A 21,946-nucleotide genomic window follows, 5' to 3' on the forward strand; every position below is an offset into this window, starting at 1 on the left:
TTAAATTGTTTCAGGGATTTTATTTAATAAAATTTGTTATAAACATTTACATGTTTAAGAAAATTTAGTTTTTCTAAGTTGTATTTATTTAAATCTGTTTATTAAATAGAGCACTAACATACTAATAGCAATGAGTGTTTCTCTCCATGCACAAAAGCCTGCTGGGCATTAAAGTCTCTTTTAAAAATTTGTAGAAGATCAAAAATGAAGAAACTTGGCCGAAACCGGTTTGGCTCAGTGGATAGAGCGTCGGCCTGCGGACTGAAGGGTCCCGGGTTCGATTCCGGTCAAGGGCATGTACCTTGGTTGCGGGCACATCTCCAGTGGGAGGTGTGCAGGAGGCAGCTGATGGATGTTTCTCTCTCATCGATGTTTCTAGCTCTCTATCCCTCTCCCTTCCTCTCTGTAAAAAATCAATAAAAAATATATTAAAAAAAAAAAGTAGACATTAAAAAAAAAAAATGAAGAAACTTGCCTGGCCAGTGTGGCTCAGTGGTTGAGCATCAACCCATGAACTAGATCATGGTTCAATTCCTGTTCAGGGCACATGCCCAGGTTGTGGGCTCAATCCCCAGTGGGGGCCGTGCAGGAGGCAGCTGATCATTTATTCTCTCTCATCATTGATGTTTCTCTCTCTCTCTCCCTCTCCCTGAAATCAATAAAAACATATTTAAAAAAATTAAGAAATTATATGAAAGAAAATAAAATCTCACCAGTGAAGGCAAATATATAGTAAAGGTAGTAGGCCAACCACTTATAAATCTAGCATGAAACAATTAAAATTGCAAGAAGTATGTATTTATAGTTTTGACCTTTTCTTTTCCTCTTAATGAATTCCCTTTAACAGTTCTTGTAATGCAGGTTTAGTGGTAATGAACGACTTACATTTATTTTTCATTTGAGTCTTACCAGATTCCTCATATTATACTAGATACCTCAAATACTATAGAAGTAAACCTTTTCTATAGGTATTATTTAAATTACAGCCATTTTCTTATATATAATAAATGTACAGTGTCTTACAAAGTTAAAAATTAATGGGACAAATTACTACTGACATTAAAGAGCCATAAATTCAGTAATTGTAATTCATGATTTCTAATTGTATTTCATTATTTTTTCATTTATTACAAAATTTCCTCTGGTTTCATCAGCCTGGGATACAAGTAGAATAGTGTTGATAGTAACATTCCAAACTTCACTTCCTCTTGTCCATATCTTTATAATACGGGAGATTGGGTTCCTCTTAAAATTCCAACCAGTTGTTTCTGGGAATCCCAAAGCAGTCCCTCGTGAATTCAAGAATTCCCCTTCAGTCCTCAAAAAACTAAAAATGGAACTGCCATTTGACCCAGTGATCCCACTTCTAGGAATATATCCCAAGAAACTAGAAACACCAATCAGAAAGGATATGTGCACCCCTATGTTCATAGCAGCACAATTCACCATAGCTAAGATTTGGAAACAGCCTAAGTGCCCATCAGCAGATGAGTGGATTAGAAAACTGTGGTACATCTACACAATGGAATACTATGCTGCGGTAAAAAAGAAGGAGTTCTTACCATTTGCAACAACATGGATGGAGATGGAGAGCATTATGCTAAGTGAAATAAGCCAGGCAGAGAAAGATAAATATCACATGATCTTACTCATTTGTGGAATATAATGAACAACATAAACTGATGAACAAAAATAGATCCAGAGACAGAGAAACATCAATCAGAACGTCAAACCTCAGGAAAGGCAGGGGAGGGAGAGGGTAAGGGGGAGAGATCAACCAAAGGACTTATATGCATGCATGTAAGCCTAACCAATGGACACAGACAACAGGGGGGTGGGGGCATGAATGGGAGGTGGGGGGTAATGGGGGAATAAGGACACATATGTAATACCTTAATCAATAAAGAAATTAAAAAAAGAAAAAGAATTCCCCTTCAGTGTCTCTGTCCCGAACCCATGAAGCCACCAGAGGGTGGAGCCTTAGCTGCTGCTCTAGACTTCCTGGGAGCTTGGATGTGTGACCGAGGTGCGCTCCAGGCTCCTTCAACCACAAATCCTTAAGAGGCCAAAATAGTGCTCCTTTCTCTGGACTCTCTGCTCTTCTCAAACCATACCCAGTGATCACTTTGACAAAGATACTTTTTTGAAGACTTCTAAGTCAAACTCGCGCTTCAGGACTGAAGTCAAATTTGTTTATCTGTCAAAATAGTACCGCTGTGTGGCAAGAACTTAAAACTTTCAATTCATTTTGCTACCAGCTGTGATAAAATTTTAATTTAGTGGATTGTATTTCAAAATTTGTCACAATGTAAGGCTTTTTGTAATATTTTTATCACATTATTTAGAACTTTTAAAATTTAAAGTCACGTGATGTTTGATGGCTCTGTGTTGTGTGTGCTCTACAGAAGTGGGGAAATACCTTTCCTTACTTGTGCTGCACAAATAGTGCCGTGGGCCTCATGGGAACAGTTCTTTTGGATTTTTGTCTGTAGTATCTTCTTCCTTAAGGCTAGAACCCCAATCCAAGGTGCTAAGACACCCTGTGGCTTCCCTCCCCCATCCTAGTCATTCTTTCAGATAATAGAAGAAAATTTCTTCGTCTTGTCAAAACAAATTCAAAACAAAAATATCTAAATTGACTTCTAGACCTTTTCTTTAAAAATTAATTAGAAATGCTTAGATAACTGAATTCATCAGATTTAGGCTGGGACCATCCTTTCCTTGCCCCTAATATTCATTAAATGTTGAAAAATTCAGAAAAGGATAATAAAGAAAAAAAGGTGGTAAATTCCTCACATAAACTGAGTTGTCAATGCAAATATGTGTTCCTTCTTTAGATCCTAGTTTGAACATCTTATCTAATAAAGAGGGAATATGCTAATTGACCCTCACACTGTCGCAAAAGATGGCAGCACCCACAGTCAATAAGGAGGGAATATGCTTAATTGACTGACCCTCCCTCAAAGATGGTGGTGCCCACAGCCACAAGATGGCGGTGCCCAGTCCCCTCAGCCCTGCCGGGGCGGCAGGCACGTGGCAAGGCCGGGCGCCTGCCTCTGGAGTCCCCCAGTCCCCTCAGCCCCCTAGCTGCTCAGGGCAGGCCCGAGGCACAGGCAAGCCTTGGATGGCTGCTGCCCAGCTGCCCAGGGCCACCCGAGGCTCAGGTAACCAGGGCCGGCCGAGGCTTGCACTGCCGGCAGTGGCAGCAGCAGAGGTGTGATGGGGCTTTGCCTTTCCCTGATCGCCGGGTCACCTCTCGCCCCTGAGGGCTCCTGGACTGTGAGGGGGGCAGGCTGGGCTGAGGGACCCCCCTCCAGTGCATGAATTTTCATGCACCGGGCCTCTAGTAAATGTAAAAGATATTTTGGGAGAACCATTCCAAAGATTTGGACATGGAGTGGGTATTAGATGATATTAAACAATTATTAGTAACTAGAGGCCTGGTGCATGAAAATTCGTGCCCTCGGGGGTGGGGGGGCTCCCTCAGTCTGGCCTGCACTGTCTCGCAGTCCGGGAGCCCTTGGGGGATGTCGGACTGCCTCGGAGGCGGGAGAGGCTCCTGCCACAGCCGCTGGGCTCGCCAGCCGTGAGCCTGGCTTCTGGCTGAGCGGCACTCCCACTGACCACCAGTGGGCAGCTCCTGCGTTGAGCATCTGCCCCCTGGTGGTCAGTGTGCATCATAACGACCGGTCATTCTGCTGTTCAGTTGATTTGCATATTAGCTTTTTATTATATAGGATCATCTAAGATAGAATACTGGAATTGTAGTTGTGAAGAAAATGTGTGTAGAGATAGATACTAAAAGACTTTAGGAATGAAATGTCATGATTTATATATTTTTATATACTTCAAAATAGAAAAAGCAAATGTAGGAACATGTTGACAATGTTTTCAGGTGTTTATACTATTTTCTGTATTTTAAAAAATAAAACACTTTTTAAGACCAAGTTGTAATTATGCTATGTCTAGTATCATTTAAAGAAGAAATCATGTTGTATTTCACTTCTTTTTATTTTTCTTCCAGCTATAAAAAATGTTTCCTTGAAACTAAGGTGTCAAAAAAGAAAAGAAAAAAAACTAGGGTGTTAAGTTGAATGTATTTTCATTGAATCATATTGTATCCTGTTGGAACTCAGCTTAATATAGTGGGCCTTCACATTTTCTGTCCCCATTGTCCATAAGGGGTAAGACATCCTCTTAGTAGTAATAGTGATTCATCATAGTGGTCATTCCTAGAGAGGGTGGGATTGAGGGAACCTTAAGGAAGGTGGGGGTGTGATCATGGGTACTTTAGAAAAAGTTTCATTGGTGATTCTAATCAACCTCTGGAGAAGGGAACACAGGTCTAAAAGAAAAGACGACTGTCCAATTCTTACTAAATGCTGGAAAAATTCTTTTACAACTAATTTATTACTTCAACATTGCCACCCTTTAACTTTAGAAACCATCTCCCACGGCAGAATTTTCTCTTGAATTTCCAGACTCAAAACTAATCTTACAAAATAATTGGACTCTCAGGAATCGTATGGTGGTACACCACGGCGCCCTCTCTTCCGTTATAGCCAGCAGGTGCCTGTGTGCTGCAGCCCTTGTGGGAAGTTGATGTGAGTGGTTTGTGAGGGCCCAGAAACGGCTCTCACTCTTAGGTCCTCTCTACCAACACCAGTTGCTCTTTTATTCAGCAACTTCTCCACATAGTTGTCCGAATCCTTTACCTTCCATTTGCAGTGGCCAGATGGCAGAGAACTGGCCTGCATCTAGGCAGCTGTCTAATTCAATCAATCTGTACATATGTGTTGAGCTCCTACTCTGTGTAACACACTGCCCGCTGGGATAAAAAACGTCAGAGAACATTTTCCAATCAGAAGCAATTAGCCAATACACAACGGCTATGAAGAGTAGAAAGCATGCTGCGGGAGTGTCAGTGGTGAAAACTCGAAGTTAAACCGTGTTACCCAGTGTGCCTGCCTGTGACTGATGGTTCAACTGGCCAGAGGCACTGCTGAGCTGCAGTGGAGCTGATGCATGCCCAGCCCCAGGGCGGGGTGGAGGGTGGGGGGGATGGGGTGGTGGTGCGGGGAGGGGAGTGGTGGTGGTGATCACAAACCTGGAGCTCCTGTTGTAGGCCAGTCCCTTGGAGTTGCTCTCTTAAAGCTATGCTTCCCTGTGGAGAAAACAAGAGGATGAGGAAAAATCATCTATTGTAATTCTATTAGTGGGTGTTGTGTGTTTTTTTAAACTGGGAGAACAACATATGTGAAATTAAAACAATAATTTAGGGAAAGAACTACTAAAAGGGAATATTACAACTACAAAGTCTTTCAACAAGAGAAACAAAACAATACTTTTATGCTGATTTAAAGAGTTGATCATTAGAAAAGTCAAGTTCAAGTGTTACTGGCTGAATTATAATTTTTCTTTACAAAGTCATTAGTGGATAAAGAAGCTGTGGTACATTTATAGCATGGAATACTAGACAGCAGTAAAAAAAGAAGGATCTTATACCCTTTGAGACAGCATGGAGGGACCTGGAGAGTATTATGCTAAGTGAAATAAGCCAGTCAGAGAAAGACAAGTATCACATATCTCACTCATATGTGGAATTCAATGAAGAAAATAAACTGATGAACAAAATAGATCCAGAGATATAGAAGCATGGAACAGACTGGAATCTCAGAGGGAAGGTGGAGGTGGGTGGATGGTTGGGAAGAGATCAACCAAAGAACTTGTATGCATATATGCATAATCTATGGACACAGTCAATAGGGTGTAAAGGCCTGGGGCAAGGAGGGGATGGGGGCGGGCTAGAAGGAGTCAATGGGGGAAAACGAGGACTCATGTAATACTTTCAACAATAAAGATTTAATTTTAAGAAAGGAGTAATTTGGCCCTAGCTGGTTTGGCTCAGTAGATAGAGCGTCGGCCTGTGGACTGAAGGATCCCAGGTTTGATTCCTGTCAAGGGCACATGCCTGGGCTGTGGGCTCGATCCCCAGTGGGGAGCGTGCAGGAGGCAGCTGATCAATGATTCTCTGCCATTACTGATGTTTCTCTCTCTTTCTCCCACTCCCTTCCTCTCTGAAATCAATAAAAATATATTTTAAAAAAGGGGTAATTTGTATATAATCCCTATCAAAAGTGAGGATTTCCAAATGGCACTGAACATGAAGCAGACTATCAGGGGGCCCGAGGGCCTTCGTTGTATGCCTGAAATAAATTCATGAATAACATTTCTTTGCTGTATCTATTAACAAAGATTTACAGCAATGTGCAAAGGTGAAAAAAGGGTTTGCCTTAGAGAAACAGAATTTAGAATTCTGGGAAGTTGGAATAGATATGAACCAAACATCTCTACACCAAATAGATACGACCACATGTTTGTGGATTTGTATGATAAAGAGGGTGGCAATAACATCAGAGAAAACGTACAGCATTAAGCACTTTACAGTAGCCATGTACATATAATAAATGTGTCAATGTATTAAAGAATGGACAGGAGGTACGGATGATTTCCATAATCCTTAGCCTTACCCACATATTAATGTGTATTATGAATAGTTGCAAGTGATAAATTTGCATCTTTTTCAGTGTAGACTTTTAATATACATGGTTTTCTATTTCTGCTTGGTAATTGAGGAATTTCTGTATGCCTTTTTTTTTTAAAAAAAAGAAAAATCTCATTTTATACTCCTGAGAAGGCAAAATCACCCAGTTTAATAGTGACAGAGTGACCATCAGATTCACAGCTTTATAATCCTGTCAATATAGCTGCTAATAATAATGCCATAGTGCTTACCTTAAATGCTTTAAAGTAAGTGCAATATTATGGGAAATTTCAAAGCTATGACTTTATCTTTAAAAAAGTGGAAAGAGATCAACCAATGAACTTATATTTATCAATGCATAACCCGTTGACACAGACAAAGGGGTGTTGAGGGCCTTGGGGTGGGGGTGGGAGCCGGTTGGAAGACGTAAATGGGTGAAAAAGGAGGACCTATGCAATACTTTCAACAATAAGGTTAAATAAAATAGGTAATAGGCTTACACAATAAAATTCCGAAATATATAAATGGCAAATAGTCTTCCAGTTGGTTCCTGTCTCCCTGATGGATTATGCTCCCCAGATACAACCATTGGTCTCATTTTCCTGTGGACCTCCCAGAGGTGCCCTGCGTTTATTTCTAATGTTTGTTATTTTATTTATTTGTTTACTTTAGATGACTCCAGACTTGATGATAAAAGCATGCACTTTTTACACTGGACATTTAGTAAAGAACCACTTTAGGTACGAACGTGAGTTTTTATATGCTATTTTTTCCTCTTTGTGTTCTTATTCTTGATAGTCTCCATATGGAGAAAAGCTCACTTTTGGCCAGGTGTGCTGATTTTATCTATAGTTACAGTTACTTAAAATATGTTCTTTATTTCTTTAAGGTATCACTTTGACTTTTTAATCTATAATAATAAAAGCATAGTATGCTAATTAGACCGGACGTCCTTCTAGACGACCTTCCAGATGAAGGCGGGGCTGCGAGGGCCAAGGCAGAGGTGGCTGCCGTGGTGGCAGGGGGCGAGCCCCTTGCAAGAATTTCGTGCATTGGGCCTCTAGTTTTTAAGTAAAACTCCAAAATTGAAGATAGAGGTCCATAATTCTCTTATCTGGAACCCTTGGAGCCAGATGTGTTTTGCAATTTAGGTTCTTTTAAGAGAAAATTTAGAAAGGTAATCTCTGTAAAATTTAGAAAGGTAAATGTTTATTATATAACATTTTAGTGGTGTCTGGGGCAGGACATTGGAACAAAACATATTTGAATATATTAGTATTTCTACAGTCAGATAGATATATACTCTATGTGAAAAGAAGGAAGACTTTGACCAGCCGTGTGTCAGATGCAGAGAGATTTTGATGCAAAATTACCCTAGGCCAGGTCTAGTTTTGCCTCTATATAAGTTATGAAAAAAACTTTTGAATTTAAGAATTTTCTGGGCTTCAGAAATGTAGACAAGGAGAGTGCAATCTCAAAGAAAATGCAAGGACTGTTTAGAAATAAAGCAATAAAAATAATTTATTTCTGTGCTGCGGTTTTTGAGGAGGTATTACTTTTTCTCCCTCTCAGTTTATTTAGTAATGTATTGCCATAACATTAAAATATTATTTTCTCTATTTTCTGCCTATAGCAGTTGGAAAGACATAGCAATTCCTCACGTAACGGAAGAAGACATTCTAGCTAAAAAAATGGAAATAGCAATTAAATATGACAATTTAAGACTTCAAAAATACATGTTTTATCACTGGCACTCTTATGTGAAAAGTGTAAAAGAACAACTTAAAGGTAAATCCTTACATGGTAGCAATTATTTTCTATATTCCTGTATTCGAAGAATAAAAAAAAAATAATAGTTGAGCATAATTTATACTAAGGAATTTATAATTATTATTACTTAAAATATGTATTTTATTTTTTCCATCACCATTTATTCTCCCTGTACCCTCCTCTACATCTTCCTACCCTCCCTCCCTCACAATCACCACACTGTTGTCCATGTCCACGAGTTCTTTCTCTTTGTTTTTCTTTTTTGCTCAGTCCCTCCACCCTGCAGCCCCCCAGAACTGTCAGCCTGTTCTCTATCTAGGAGTCTGTCTCAATTGATAATTTTTTTTATGTCTAGAGAATTGTCATGAAACATAAAGGCATTAATTTAAAGTATTTAATAAGATTAGATTCAGGCATATTTTAAATAAAATTCTGTATGTATTTTTGTGATGTACACACAAATCCTATATAATAAATAGGTAATATGCAAATTAACCCTCACACCCTCACAAATGGCTGCCTATGCCCATCTCGGCAGGGAGGTTAGTGAGGGATGACCAAACGACTGAACAAGCAGGCTGCGTGGGGAGACCAGGTCGGCAGGGGGGTTAGTGAGGGACTACCAAATGACAGAACAGCAGGCTGTATGGGGTGATCAGGCTGGTGGGGGGCCCGTGAGGGGTGACCAGGCTGGCAGGGGCGGCAGTTGGGGGTGACCAGGCCAGCAGGAGGGGCAGTTGGTGGCGACCAGGCTGGCAGGGAGGGCAGTAAGAGGCGACCAGGCCTGTGGGGGGGGGGGGCAGTTAGGGGTGACTAGGCCGGGGGGGGGGCGGGGCAGGCAGTTAGGGGCAACCAGGCCAGCGGAGGGGGGCAGTTAGGGGCAACCAGGCAGGCAGGCAGGTGAGCGATTATGAGCCAGTGGTCCAGGATTGTGAGAAGGATGCTGACTGCTGGTTGGGGTCCAGGATTGGAGAGGGTGCAGGCTGGGCTGAGGGGACCACCCCCCCATCCTGTGCATGAATTTCGTGCACCGGGCCTCTAGTATAAATATAAATAGGGATCTACTATGACCTTTCTTTACATAACAAAGAGCTGGTGTATTACAGATAGGTTTCAAAATTGACTATTTTTTGTAGAGAGCTCTGTATTCTTTATAGATATTGCATTTAATGGACACTTGAGGAAACCTAAAGAAAAATAATTTTCTTTTGCTTAAATCCTTGATGGTTAAAATGAATGGACAGTGCATGTACGTGATCTTAAGAGCAGGGATAGAGAACTATAGCCTCTTTTTTAGGTTTTGTCCAGCTCACCAGAGACTGCTTGTTTATGGCTGCTGCAAATTGCAAGAATCATTCCCTCTTGATGGCGGCTATCACAGTAGATCCTCTGAAGGTTTTAACACCAGGGGAATGGGCTCTAAAAAAGCCACTGCCCTTTGTGAGTGGTGTATTGACATTTTATTTACATCTATTACATCTTAATTTCTATGGGAAAGGTGATATTTACAGTTTAATAAAGTCTCAGGAGTACTATCTACTGCTGTAAAAAGTAATTAATTTCAGATGTAATTAAAACAAAACAAAAACTATTAGATACAATATTGATTCATATTATAAACATGATAGAATATTAAATATTTTTTGGAAGCAGTTTTAACTATATACAGTAATCCAATAAATTTTCTTTAGATATACTATTGCGGTTACAACAGATATTCCGCTATAATAGGATAATAATAATGCTACATAAATGGAGGGATAAAGCAAGATATCTAAGTGAAAAGAGAGAAGAAGAGCTGGTATGGTATAGTAGAAACTTAAATTTTTTATAATCTAAATGTTGCTGTTATATTGATGTTGCCTTAGATAATAATGCTATGTGTGAAAAATACTAAAATCTTGACTATTATGTGCTTTTGATGTGGGTCTTTGTTCTTTTAACTTAATAATTTAAATTTCACTTCAGCTATCCAAAATATTTCCTAATAAATTCCGTTGTTTCATTTCAACTATATAAACATCAAGAAAAAATTTTTTTAACGTTTTGTTTAGACTTATTGGTAAAGATACTAAGAATTTTGTTTAAACATGGATTTAAATAGATATCTAACATGGAAGAGAAACTATTTGATATGATTATAATAGAGAAATAAATGATAAAAATGAAATAAATTTATTTTTTCTAGATAAGATTAGATTGCTACTTATTCTTTTTCATCATTCAATTTAATAAATTATAATCTTAATATTAAATTACTTTTAAATGGCTGAATTGCTAAGCTTAAATGATCATTCTTAACTGGATACCCATTAGCAACTAAAGCAATTAAAATAGAGGACCCAAGCAAACTGCTCCAAATTTAAAAATATCTCTAGTTTGCTTAAGTTATTAATATATTATTACTTAATATTTTAGAATATTCACAGTATTTCCTGGGGTTAAACAGAAACATGCTGGAAATGTTTGTAGTTACATTGTTTAGTAGGTAATGTTTTATTAATATTCTTTGAAATGAAAAGCAGAGGAAAAAAGAAAAGAAAAATAGGAAGGAATTAAACCTTCTGTTTTGTGCTTGCCCCCGAGGAAGGCAGGATCAATGCCTCCCACCCCAAACTGGTTCAGATGTAGAGACTGATGATCCTGCACAATTACGAAGAGAGAGTATGAAAAGATTGAATACTCACATAATGGTGCTAGCAGGATATCCTCTAGCATTTGCCTTTTGTGGACTACATTTTCAACCTTGCCAGTTAAACAGTTACACCGCGGGTACCACTGTTTTAAGTCTGCTCTTAAGTCATTCAGTGTTTTCCACCACTTTGTATCCTAAGATAGAGTTTGGACCCCAGGGCCCCTAGTCTGATCATTGCTTGTCTAACGGGGAAGTAGATAACTGTACAAGACCAATCTGCCCCTGTCTACTCCCCTCAAACTGAACTTCCCTGAGAGCAGACAGTACTGTTCTCTTAAGCATCTCCATACACTGAGCACAATGTTTTGCACACAGTAGATATATATTACTATATAATAATGCCTAATATCCTATCTAATAAATAGGTAATATGCAAATTGACTATCACTCCAACACACAAGATGGCCGCCCCATGTGGTCAAAGATGGCCGCCCTCATGTGGACACAAGATGGCCACCACAAGATGGCCAGCAGGGGAGGGCAATTGTGGGTGATCAGGCCAGCAGGGGAGGACAGTTGTGAGGGACAAGGCCTGCAAGGGAGGGCAGTTAGGGGTGACTGGGCTGGCAGAGGAGGGCAGTTGGGGGGACCCAGGCCTGCAGGGGAAGGCAGTTGGGGGGGACCAGCCCTGCAGTAGAGGGCAGTTGGGGGGAACCAGGACTGCAGGAGAGGGCAGTTGGGGGGAACCAGGCCAACAGGGGATAGCAGTTAGGGGTGACCGGGCTGGCAGGGGAGAGCAGTTGGGAGTGACCAGGCCTGCAGGGGAGGGCAGTTGGGGGGGGGTATCAGGCCTGCAGGGGAGGGTATTTGGGAGGGACAAGGCCTGCAGGGGAGGGCAGCTGGGGGCAACCAGGCATGCAGGTGAGGACAGTTAGGGGTGACCAGGCTGGCAGGGGAGGGTAGTTAGGGGTGACCAGGCCAGCAGGGGAAGGCAGTTAGGGGCAATCAGGCCAGCAGGGGAGGGCAGTTATGGGCGACTAGGCTGGCAAGAGAGGGAAGTTAGGGTTGACCAGGCCAGCAGGAGAGGGCAGTTGGGGGCAACCAGGCCTGCAGGGGAGGGCAGCTAGGGGTGACCAGGCAGCAGGGATGGGCAATTAGGGGCAATTGGGCCGGCAGGGGAGCAGTTAGGCATCGATCAGGCTGGCAGGGGAGTGGTTAGGGGGTGATCAGGCTGGCAGGCTGAAGCAGTTAGGGGTAATCAGGCAGGCAGGCAGGCAAGCAGTTGGGAGCCAGCAGTCCTGGATTGTGAGAGGGATGTTTCACTGCCCATTTAGGTGGGATCGGGCCTAAATGGGCAGTCAGACATCCCTTGAGGGGTCCCAGATCGGTGAGGGTGCAGGCTGGGCTGAGTGACACCCCCTTCCCCCAATGCACGAATTTCGTGCACCCGGCCTCTAGTATATAAAATAATAGTATTATCCTTAATGTGGATGTGGATTACAGTGTAGTTGATTGGGTGTCTAGATAAGACATTTTCTTTTAGTTGTGTGATTCCTTGCCCTCACAAGCATTCTGCATGCACCTAGGTGCAGTGAGGATGGCGGGTGAGTGCTGGGAGGAGAATAAGAGAACATTTCTGTGTGCTAGCTTTCCAACGCATGCTCTTACTTAGGCTCTGATATGTATACATATTAAAACAAAAGTGTGTGTGTGTGTGTGTGTGTGTGTGTGTGTGTGTGTGTGAAGGGGTCAAACACTTATTTACCCTAAAGGCTTTTCCCTTTATTATGCAGTTTTCAGGACTGTTTTGAAAGTTAAAATTGGGACTTTCTGTAATGATAAGTCAGTCAAATCCCCAAATTCTTTATTTCTGACTCTCCTTTTTATTTCTGTGCTACCTCCCTCCCTTTATGCCACAAATACAGGTCCTATTGTTATTAGAAACTTGACACTGTGGGCTTCAGCTTCCCTGTTTATAAAAGAGGACGTTGGGCCACATCTTTTGGAAAAAAATATTTTTATTCATTTTAGAGAGAGAAAGGGAAAGGGAGAGATAGAAGCATAAATGAGAGAGAAACATCATTGATCCACTGCCTCCTGCACAGCCCCTACTGGGATCGAGCCTGCAACCCAAGCATGTAGCCTGACCGGCAATAGAACCAGTGACCTTTTTGGTGCATGGGTGGATGCTCAACCACTGAACCACAAAGGCCCGCTGGACCACATTTTCAAGGTGGCTGTCTGTGCTAATGTTGTGTGACAACTAATGGAAATGATCTATAATTCTTTGGTGGTTCAGAGAATATTAAAAATGCTCTGGATAATGATAATGTATGTACTGCTGATGAAAATGTTTAATAGGTCCTATCATTGTGTCAAGCTTTGTACTTTATATATATCATCTCATTTAACCCTTACAACAATTTCATAGAATTTCTAAATTGTTTTCATGGCAGTTGTTAAAACATGAAATTCAATTGAGAAAATGGAGAAACAGGATTAAAAACAAAAGAAATGTTGAAAAAGAAATCGTTTCTGTTGAAGAGAGTCAGTCTGAAGACTCTTTTGTAGGTGAAATTACTGAATGTGACATTTCACTATTACCAGAAAGAGCAATATTGCAGGTTTGTATGAATTTATGTCTTAACTAGTTATTTTTACAATGTTTGTTTAAAGAGTGGTTTTATGAACCTTACATGAATGATGGAAGCCATACTTTGAGGAAATATTTTTTTATAATTAGCTGTTGGCTATCTCATTTTATGGAGGCTATACATACATTTGGAAGCTATCAGATAAATATGACAATAAAAATGAAGAAATTAAAGCTGTAGGAAATAAGAATGAAAGTAATGTTTTTCCTTTCTCCTTCAAACATATATTATCATTTAAGGTGCAACAGATTTTAGATACATGGAAGTCAGCAGAGGAGGGAGCTGGGCAGCGGGGTGGTGGTGGCGGGGGGTGCATAACTGCCCACACCTCTTCTAACAGGCTTCCTCCAATCACGAGCCTTATTGTTACTGACATAGCTGATGCCATAATTGGAGGTGGAGGTGGAGAGTGTGCAGATGCAACAGGGATGGGAGTGTTCTGAGCACATAAAGATATCAAAAAACATGATTGATTGTGGGGCTTAAAGAAATAAGGTTCTATTTGTTTTTTATAAAACAAAGAGGAAGACAATGCAAGGCTGCCCCTCTATAATGTCAATAAAAAATGTAATTCTTCTATGTTTTTACCCCACAACCCTTAGCACCTTTTTGCTTATTGTCTCCTGGTTATAATATGGGTACTCCATTTCCAGCCTCAGGTCAAAATAAGGGGAAAAGTCACAGTGGTAGAAGGCAAAAAGTTTGTCTATTAGGAAAGTCTTCCCCAAGACTCCACAGTCAAGACTTTCATTGATGTATTTTAGGCTGGGACTTTATCACCTGATCATGTCTAACTGCAAGATTGCTAGGCAGGAGGGTACTTTGAGAGGGGTTGGGTGAGTTAATCAACCAGTTGGCCTTGTTGCACCTGGATTGGAACTGCCAGTCATCAGCCAGTATTTACTAGTAAAAGGGCATTCCTGCCTGGCTGGTGTGGTTCAGTGGTTGAGCATCGACCTGTGAACCAGGAGGTCATGGTTTGATTCCTGGTCAGGGCACATGCCCAGGTTGCAGGCTCAATCTCCAGTGGGGGACGTGCAGGAGGCAGCAAATGCATGATACTCTTTCATCATTGATGTTTCTATTTCTCTCTCCCCTCCCTTCGTCTCTGAAATTAATAAAAATATATTAAAAAAATAAAAGGGCATTCCGCCTTGCCAGAAAAGATTTGTTGGTTGCAGTAAAAAAGCAAAAACAAAATAAACAACAACAGTAACAAAAAAATCCCACACACAACTGCAACAGATAAAAAGCAAGGAAGTATTTAAGAATTCAGTACATAAAGGAACTTTGGTTTAATGCTCTTCCATCTCCCAATTCAAAGAGACCAAAAATGCCAACTAATAAAGATCCAAAACACTCAGAGTCAGCAAACCATCTCATAATTTGACCCAGGGTCTAACAGAGACTTGTACATAGAAACTTCAACAGTTATGACAGGCTATGAACTTGTATGTTTTCTCATAAAAGGTTTTTCAATTTGATAATATAGTGATTAAAAAACAGTCCAGACTCAGTTTCTCTGGAGAACTGGGTTCATATCCTGCATCAGCCATTTATTAGTAATATGATCTTGGGCAATTTCAGCCCTCTTAGCCCTTGCTTTTTAAAACATTCCCATCCTCATCTCCCTAACCAAACTGGAAACTTATGGGGAAGAGTTTACGTTGAAATAATTGAAGTTTTAGAATTCCTTTTGGGAAAACCCATTTCAGAATGTCAGAAACATGTAGAATTATTGGGGATGTTTCTCGGGACAGTGAAAACCACGGCCAGTTTTTGCATTTTAAATGTTACTTTCTGATATTGTCACAGATGGGGACTAGGCCCAGAGTGGGTCTGCCTTGGGCCTGCCTGCTGTGTGTGGGTTCTTGCCTTCGTGCAGGAAAGATTTCACAATACGAGTCCAGGTGATTTTGAGAGTATGTTTATTAAAGCTGGGGAAGGTCCTAGGGTAGAAGAAGCAACAGGAGAGAGCCTAGGCGGTGCTCTGCTTTGGTTCCCTAGAAACATTACAGGAAAGAAGTGAGCCACACTGTTAGGTCACTGGAAAATCAGAGAAAAGGGGGCTATGGAGACAGGATCAGGGGGTTAGCCCAGGATGAGCTGCCCCTGCCTGCTGTCCCCCTGGTTGCAAGTCTTGTGGGGATCTTTAGAGTTTAGAAGAAAGTAAAAATTTCATGCCCGACAGGTCAGTCTGTCTATAATTGGGTTTTTGGTATTTGTTGCCCTGACTTCATCCATCCTTGGGTTTAGCGGACACAAATGGCATGAATTGGGTCTCTGTTCTCTATTTCCCTGACCAGTGTGATTTAAGCTATTTAGTCTCTAGGCAGGGAGGAGAGGTATCAACCATTTGCTCTCAAGTGTCCTTGGTTAGGGAAGATAAGGCCTTGCGATTCACTAGCTGACTGTAAACTGGTTAAATTGTTTGGCCTTAATTTTCTTGTCTCAGTTTTCTCATTCCACTTGCCCAGGAATTTTCCTAGCTTCTTACTATCCTGCCTCAATATCATGTCATAGGTTACGATCCCGCTTCCGGTCCTTTCTTCCAGCCTGGTTTCCTCCCTCCACGTCCATGTGGAATGATGTAGAGGCCCTTGGGGATTGAAGACTTGTAGAGTCTACCAGAGTGCTCAAACAGGCGCTAGAAAAGAACAAGACTTTTGTGTTACGTTTTTGCCTTTTTCAGGATGGACAGCTGAGGATCTCAGAAATTAAATGACATCCCCAAAGTCACATAACTATAAAGCTGCAACCAGAACTTGGTTTCCCTACATCATTGGCTAGAATTATAGCCTCTATATCATTTTGTTTTTCTTCTGGAGAATTCTAAGGAAATATTACACACACACACACACACACACACACACACACACACACACACACATATAAATATTTTGCCCTTGAGACAAAAACAATAATTAAAAAGCCATTATAAATCTGTTTAGTTTTACTACTCTTAAACAAATACGAGTAATTGTGTTTCTTTTTAAAATGACTAAATTTGGATATGACACTAAAGCACAGCATTATTTTTGGAGATATTCTTAAATTTTTCCTCAATATAATAAATTGTTTATGTCCATTAAAAATGCATAGGTAGCTCAGCTGGTGTGGCTCAGCAGTTGAGTGTCAACCCATAAGCCAAGAAGTTGCTGGTTTGATTCCTGGTCAGGGCACATGCCTGGGTTGTGGGCTTGATTCCTGGTCGGGGTGTTCAGGAGGCAGCCTATTGATGTCTCTCTCTCTCTCTCCCTCTCTCCTTTTTTCTCTCTGAAATAAATAAAAGCTTATTTTTTAAAAATGTATAGGTAATGAAAGAGTGTATTTATAGAATAGTGTAAAACTAGAAATTAATGATTCTAACACTCATGTCTTGAATAGTTGATTCTGTTAAGCTTATTTATGCAATAGATTTGCAAAGTTAATTTTTAAGTCAAAGTTTTAAAATGGCACTTAATGTGGTGACTTCTCTGGTCAACTGATTCTCAGGGAATTGAGAAACAAAGGTGTAAAAGCAGAAAAATATAATGTGAGTTGGATCTAATTTTTTTAAAAAAATATATTTTATTGATTTTTTACAGAGAGGAAGGGAGAGGGATAGAGAGCTAGAAACATCGATGAGAGAGAAACACCGATCAGCTGCCTCCTGCACACCCTCTACTGGGGACGTGCCCGCAACCAAGGTACATGCCCTTGACCGGAATCGAACCTGGGACCCCTCAGTCCGCAGGCTGACGCTCTATCCACTGAGCCAAACCGGTTTCGGCGAGTTGGATCTAATTTTATTTAAAATTTTGGATGTATTCATTTTTAAAATAAATGGAAATTTGTACATTTAGGTTGCCTGATGTTTTGAAGAAATAATTAAAAACAGCAATCTGGAATGGGATACAATTTGAACTTGGAAAACACATTTAAACTGCAGGCTTGCTTTTTGATTCAGTTACATCAACTCATGAAAACAAGTCAGGTTCTGTTTTATAATAATTTTTCTTAGTATCACTTAGTGATGAGGAAAGGCTGCTTAGTTAGCAGATGGTAGGGCTCATACACTATCAGTCAAACTCAGAGCTGTGGGAGGGTTGGCAAAGACCATTTTCCATAAAAATGCAAGTTTTTTGTTTTTTTTTTTCATATGTGTGTGTAATTTGGCAAGGAATACAGAGAAAAGCCTTATGTTGATGAATTTGGAAAGTCTAAATAATGTTAAGTAATGTAGTTGTCTTAAAATGTAAAATTGCTTGATTAGTTTAAAAATATAAGCAGCATCTTAGGGCTTTCATTTTAAACTACAACTTTTGTTTGTTTGTGAAAGATAGATAGCATGTGGACTTGCAAAACGTTATAAAATCACCTTTGGATTTTATAGTGTGGATGACTCATCTTCCTTGGGAAAAAAATTCAAAACCCTGGATAGCTATTAAAACTCAAACCATGTTGTAGGAGAAGAACCAGATGTTTCAGACCTTTTGGATTAAATTACTTAGAACTACTAGGCAAAAGAGTATTCTCAATGAGTTTTTGAATCCATGTTTTGATAACCTCAGGGGTCAGTCTGACCTCAATTCAACAAAGCAGAGAGCTGTTCCAGGTTTCACCGGTATGTACTGTGTGAGCTACAGATAGGGAAGGCTCCAAAACCACATTGCTCTATGAGGGAACTGTGTGTGTGCTGGCTTGATCTGTGGAATGGATGAAAAAGCAGATGAAGCAAAATATCTGAAAATTGCTTTAGTATTGGTTTATTTTTGGTAGAGGATTGCTCTGCCCATAGACCTTGCTCTCATTGTGTCAGTAATCAGGAATTCTATCTAAACTAAGTAGTTTATAAATGATCTCGCTGTAACGTTTTAATGAGTTGTAAATTATACAAGATGCTACATTAATTTTAGCAAGAACCACCCTTGCGAAATGGTACATCCATTTGTAGGATGAAAAACTATATCATAGAAAGAGGCACATGGACATTAAGAGAGTGTGCTCTGGAGTCTGGGTGGCTGATTCTGTCACCAGCTGTGTGACTTGAGGCATGTTGCTTAATCTTGTTGTTTCTAAACCATATGATTTGTAATGGGATAATGATAATATCTCTTGCATTTGCTATTATGAGGATTAAATGAATTAATATACATGAAGCGCTTAGAACAATGCCCAGAATGTAGTAATTTCTCAGTAGAAATTACTATTATTAGCATGTTGAATTAGATGACGGAGTGATGAAGCCACTGGATAGGAAGTCATGAAGACTGGCTTCTGAATTTAGCCCTGCTGGCTTGCTGACTTCCCACAGGACATCTAACTTCTCTCAACCTCAGTTTAAAGACATTGAAAATCCCTAGCAAAGAGAATGTACTTGTAGCTTCTTCCGTAAAATGAGAGGAGGGTGGGTTAGATGGCCTCTATGATTACTTCTAGCTTTAAACATCTCTAAATCTTGGATGGAAACTAGTATCCCAGCAGAGGAAAATGTTAGAAGTGAATGCAAATAATCCTAGAGGGCTTTGCTCATGTTCTTGTCCCTGCTTGTAACTCTTTTCCATCCCACCCTTTAGCTTGACTAGGTCTTTCTCGTTCTTTACTGGTACATCTCAGCTTAAATGCTACCCATCAAAGTGACCTCTCTTAGCTACCCAATCTAAAATTAATACCTGCTATAATGCCTGGTTCTTTTCCTTCATAGCACTTCTCATTGTAAATAGCTATTGATTTTTAATAACACTTTTGTTTTTTTGTCTGCCCTCATAAGTTATATGTTTTGAGATTTTAGGAATTATATTTATTTTAATTACTTATTGATCCTTGGCACCTAAGAGATTGGCACAAGCAGGCACTCAATCAAGATTTTATTTAACCATTATATTGGGTGCCAATAATATACAAAGCAATGTTTTAGGCATTAGGGAAATAGCAGTGGATTAGACAAATAGCCTTGTTCATATGTTAGTGTAAGAAATCAGATAGTAAATAAACACACAAGAACATGTCATGCAGAATTAATGCTATGAAGAAAATAAATCGGGTTAAAGGATGAACACCTTTATCAAAAGGAACAGCAAATACAAAGGCAAAAAAAGCAAAAATAAGTGGTTCCTTGCTCAACAAAGAAATATTTTGTACTAATTAAATTTCTTGGCTATCCCATGGAAAATGTGCTTCTTATTTTTAATTTTAATTTCTTTTAATAAGATATTAATATGCTTAATAAAAGTATTATGCAAATTAAAAGTAAACAAGTGGGACTAGATCAAACTGAAAAGCTTCTGCACAGCAAAGGAAATCATAAAAAAATGAAGGGCTGCCCTAACCAGTTTGGCTCAGTGGATAGAGCGTCGGCCTGTGGATTGAAAGGTCCCAGGTTCAATTCCGATCAAGGGCATGTACCTTGGTTGTGGCACATCCCCAGTGGGAGGTCTGCAGGAGGCAGCTGATTAATGTTTCTCACTCTCTATCCCTCTCCCTTCCTCTCTGTAGAAAATCAATAAAATATATTTAAAAAAATGAAGGGCTACCTACCAAATGGGAGAAAATATTTTCAAATCATATATCTGATAAGGGGTTAATATCCAAAATATACAAAGAACTCTTACAACTCAATAGTAAAAAATCTAAAACAAACCAACTTAAAAATGGGCAGAAGACCTCAATAGACATTTGTCCAAAGAAGACACACAGATCACCAACAGGCACATGAAAAGATGCTCAACATCAGTAATCAGCAGGGAAGTGCAAATCAAAGCTACAATGAGATACCACCTCACACCTGTCAGAATGGATATCACCAAAAAGACAGCAAATAAGTGCTGGTGAGTATGTGAAAAAAGGGAGACCCTATGCATTATTGGTAAGAATGTAAATTGGTGCAGCCTAATGGAAAACAGTATGGACGTTCTTCAAAAAATTAAAAATAGAACTATCATATGATCCAGCAATTCCACTTCTGGGTAGTCATCTGAAGGAAATTAAAACACTAACACAAAAAGATATAGGCGCCCCGATGTCTACTGCAGCTACAATAGCCAAGATTTGGAAGCAACCTAAATGTCCACTGATGGATGATGAAATAAAGAAGATGTGCTATATTCACACAATGGAATATTATTCAGCCATATAAAGAATGAAATCTTGCCATTGGTGATACGAATGGATCTTGAGGGCATTATGCTAAGTAAAATAAGTCAGACAGAGAAGGACAAATATTGTGTGATATAAACAAAAACAAAAACAAAAAACCCAACTCATAGATACACAGAGAACAGGTAGGTAGTTGCTAGAGGCGGGGGGTGGTTGAAATTGGTAAAGGGAGTCAAAAGTACAAACTTCTGGTTATAAAATAAATAAGTCATGGGATGTCATATACAGCATGGTGACGATAGTTAAAAATACCGTATTGTATATTGGAAAGTTGCTAAGAGAGTAGACCTTAAAAGTTCTCATCAAAAGAAAAAATACTTGCAACTATGTATGGCTATGGATGCTAACTAGACTTATTGTGCTGATCATTTTGCAATATATACAAAGATGGAATCACTATGTTGTACACCACATTTAACTAATGTGATGTTAAATGTCAATTATATCTCAATTTTAAAAAAGAGAGGTTGGGGTGTGCTAGACAGGGCTGTCGGGGAAGGCTTCTCTCTGCTGAATATTTGTTGAAGAATTGAAAGAAAAATAAAGGCAAGAAAATGAAGAAACATTTCAGGGCAGTTGAGTAGGTCAGTTTGGCTAGAATAGGGAATTTATGTTGGGAGTGCAAGATATAAAATTGGATGATGGGATGGGGCTAAATTGTTAAGGCCTTGAGTGTCCGCTCAGGAGTTGGGCTTCATCAAGTGGGCAGTGACATGATGGCTGACTTACAAAGCTGTTTTCTTTACCCTTCACCTGTCTTCCCTCTCCTCCCCCTGCCTTGTTTGGGTTGGGGCGGGGGAGGTTAGGTAAAGTCTGAAGGCAGAAGGAGTCTTTTCTAAGAAGGAGCACTTGGATAACACCATGGGAATGAAAAGGAAGACTCATTTGAGAACCAAAGCTGAATTCTGGAACCAGCAGTCTGTGGAGTGAAAGGGTGAAAGAAGAGGCCCATAGCATAGCATTAAGTCTGGGTGACTAGAGGGGTGGGAAACTCAGAACTAATAACATCAGGAGCAGAGCCAGCTTCTTTATTGATCTTAAATGCATGACTCACACCACTCACCACTTACTCCTGACTCATGTGTCCTGTCTTGCCAAGTGTTTTTCTTTCCATACCATACAATGTTCCATTGAAATGGTTGGTTGAACCTCATTCAATTTAGAAGTTTACCATCTGTTCTAGATGGCTTGTGATCTGCATTGAAG

The 21,946-nt window shown here is 40.0% G+C and overlaps 1 protein-coding gene across 1 annotated transcript in view; it reads left to right on the plus strand.

Moving 5' to 3' along the window:
- FBXL13 (F-box and leucine rich repeat protein 13) overlaps positions 1–21,946 on the plus strand; it is a gene marked incomplete at its 3' end in the record, with an annotated part of 168,686 nt that overhangs the window by 20,155 nt on the left and 126,585 nt on the right. Inside the window, exons 4-7 of the mRNA XM_080665207.1 lie at positions 7,217–7,284; positions 8,178–8,332; positions 10,006–10,115; positions 13,406–13,573. Of these exons, the coding sequence (XP_080521333.1) occupies positions 7,217–7,284; positions 8,178–8,332; positions 10,006–10,115; positions 13,406–13,573 (501 nt within the window). The remainder of the gene's footprint in view (positions 1–7,216; positions 7,285–8,177; positions 8,333–10,005; positions 10,116–13,405; positions 13,574–21,946) is intronic.

This window comes from Plecotus auritus, assembly GCF_963455305.1.
Source record: "Plecotus auritus genome assembly, chromosome: 4".
Lineage (NCBI taxonomy): Eukaryota > Metazoa > Chordata > Mammalia > Chiroptera > Vespertilionidae > Plecotus > Plecotus auritus.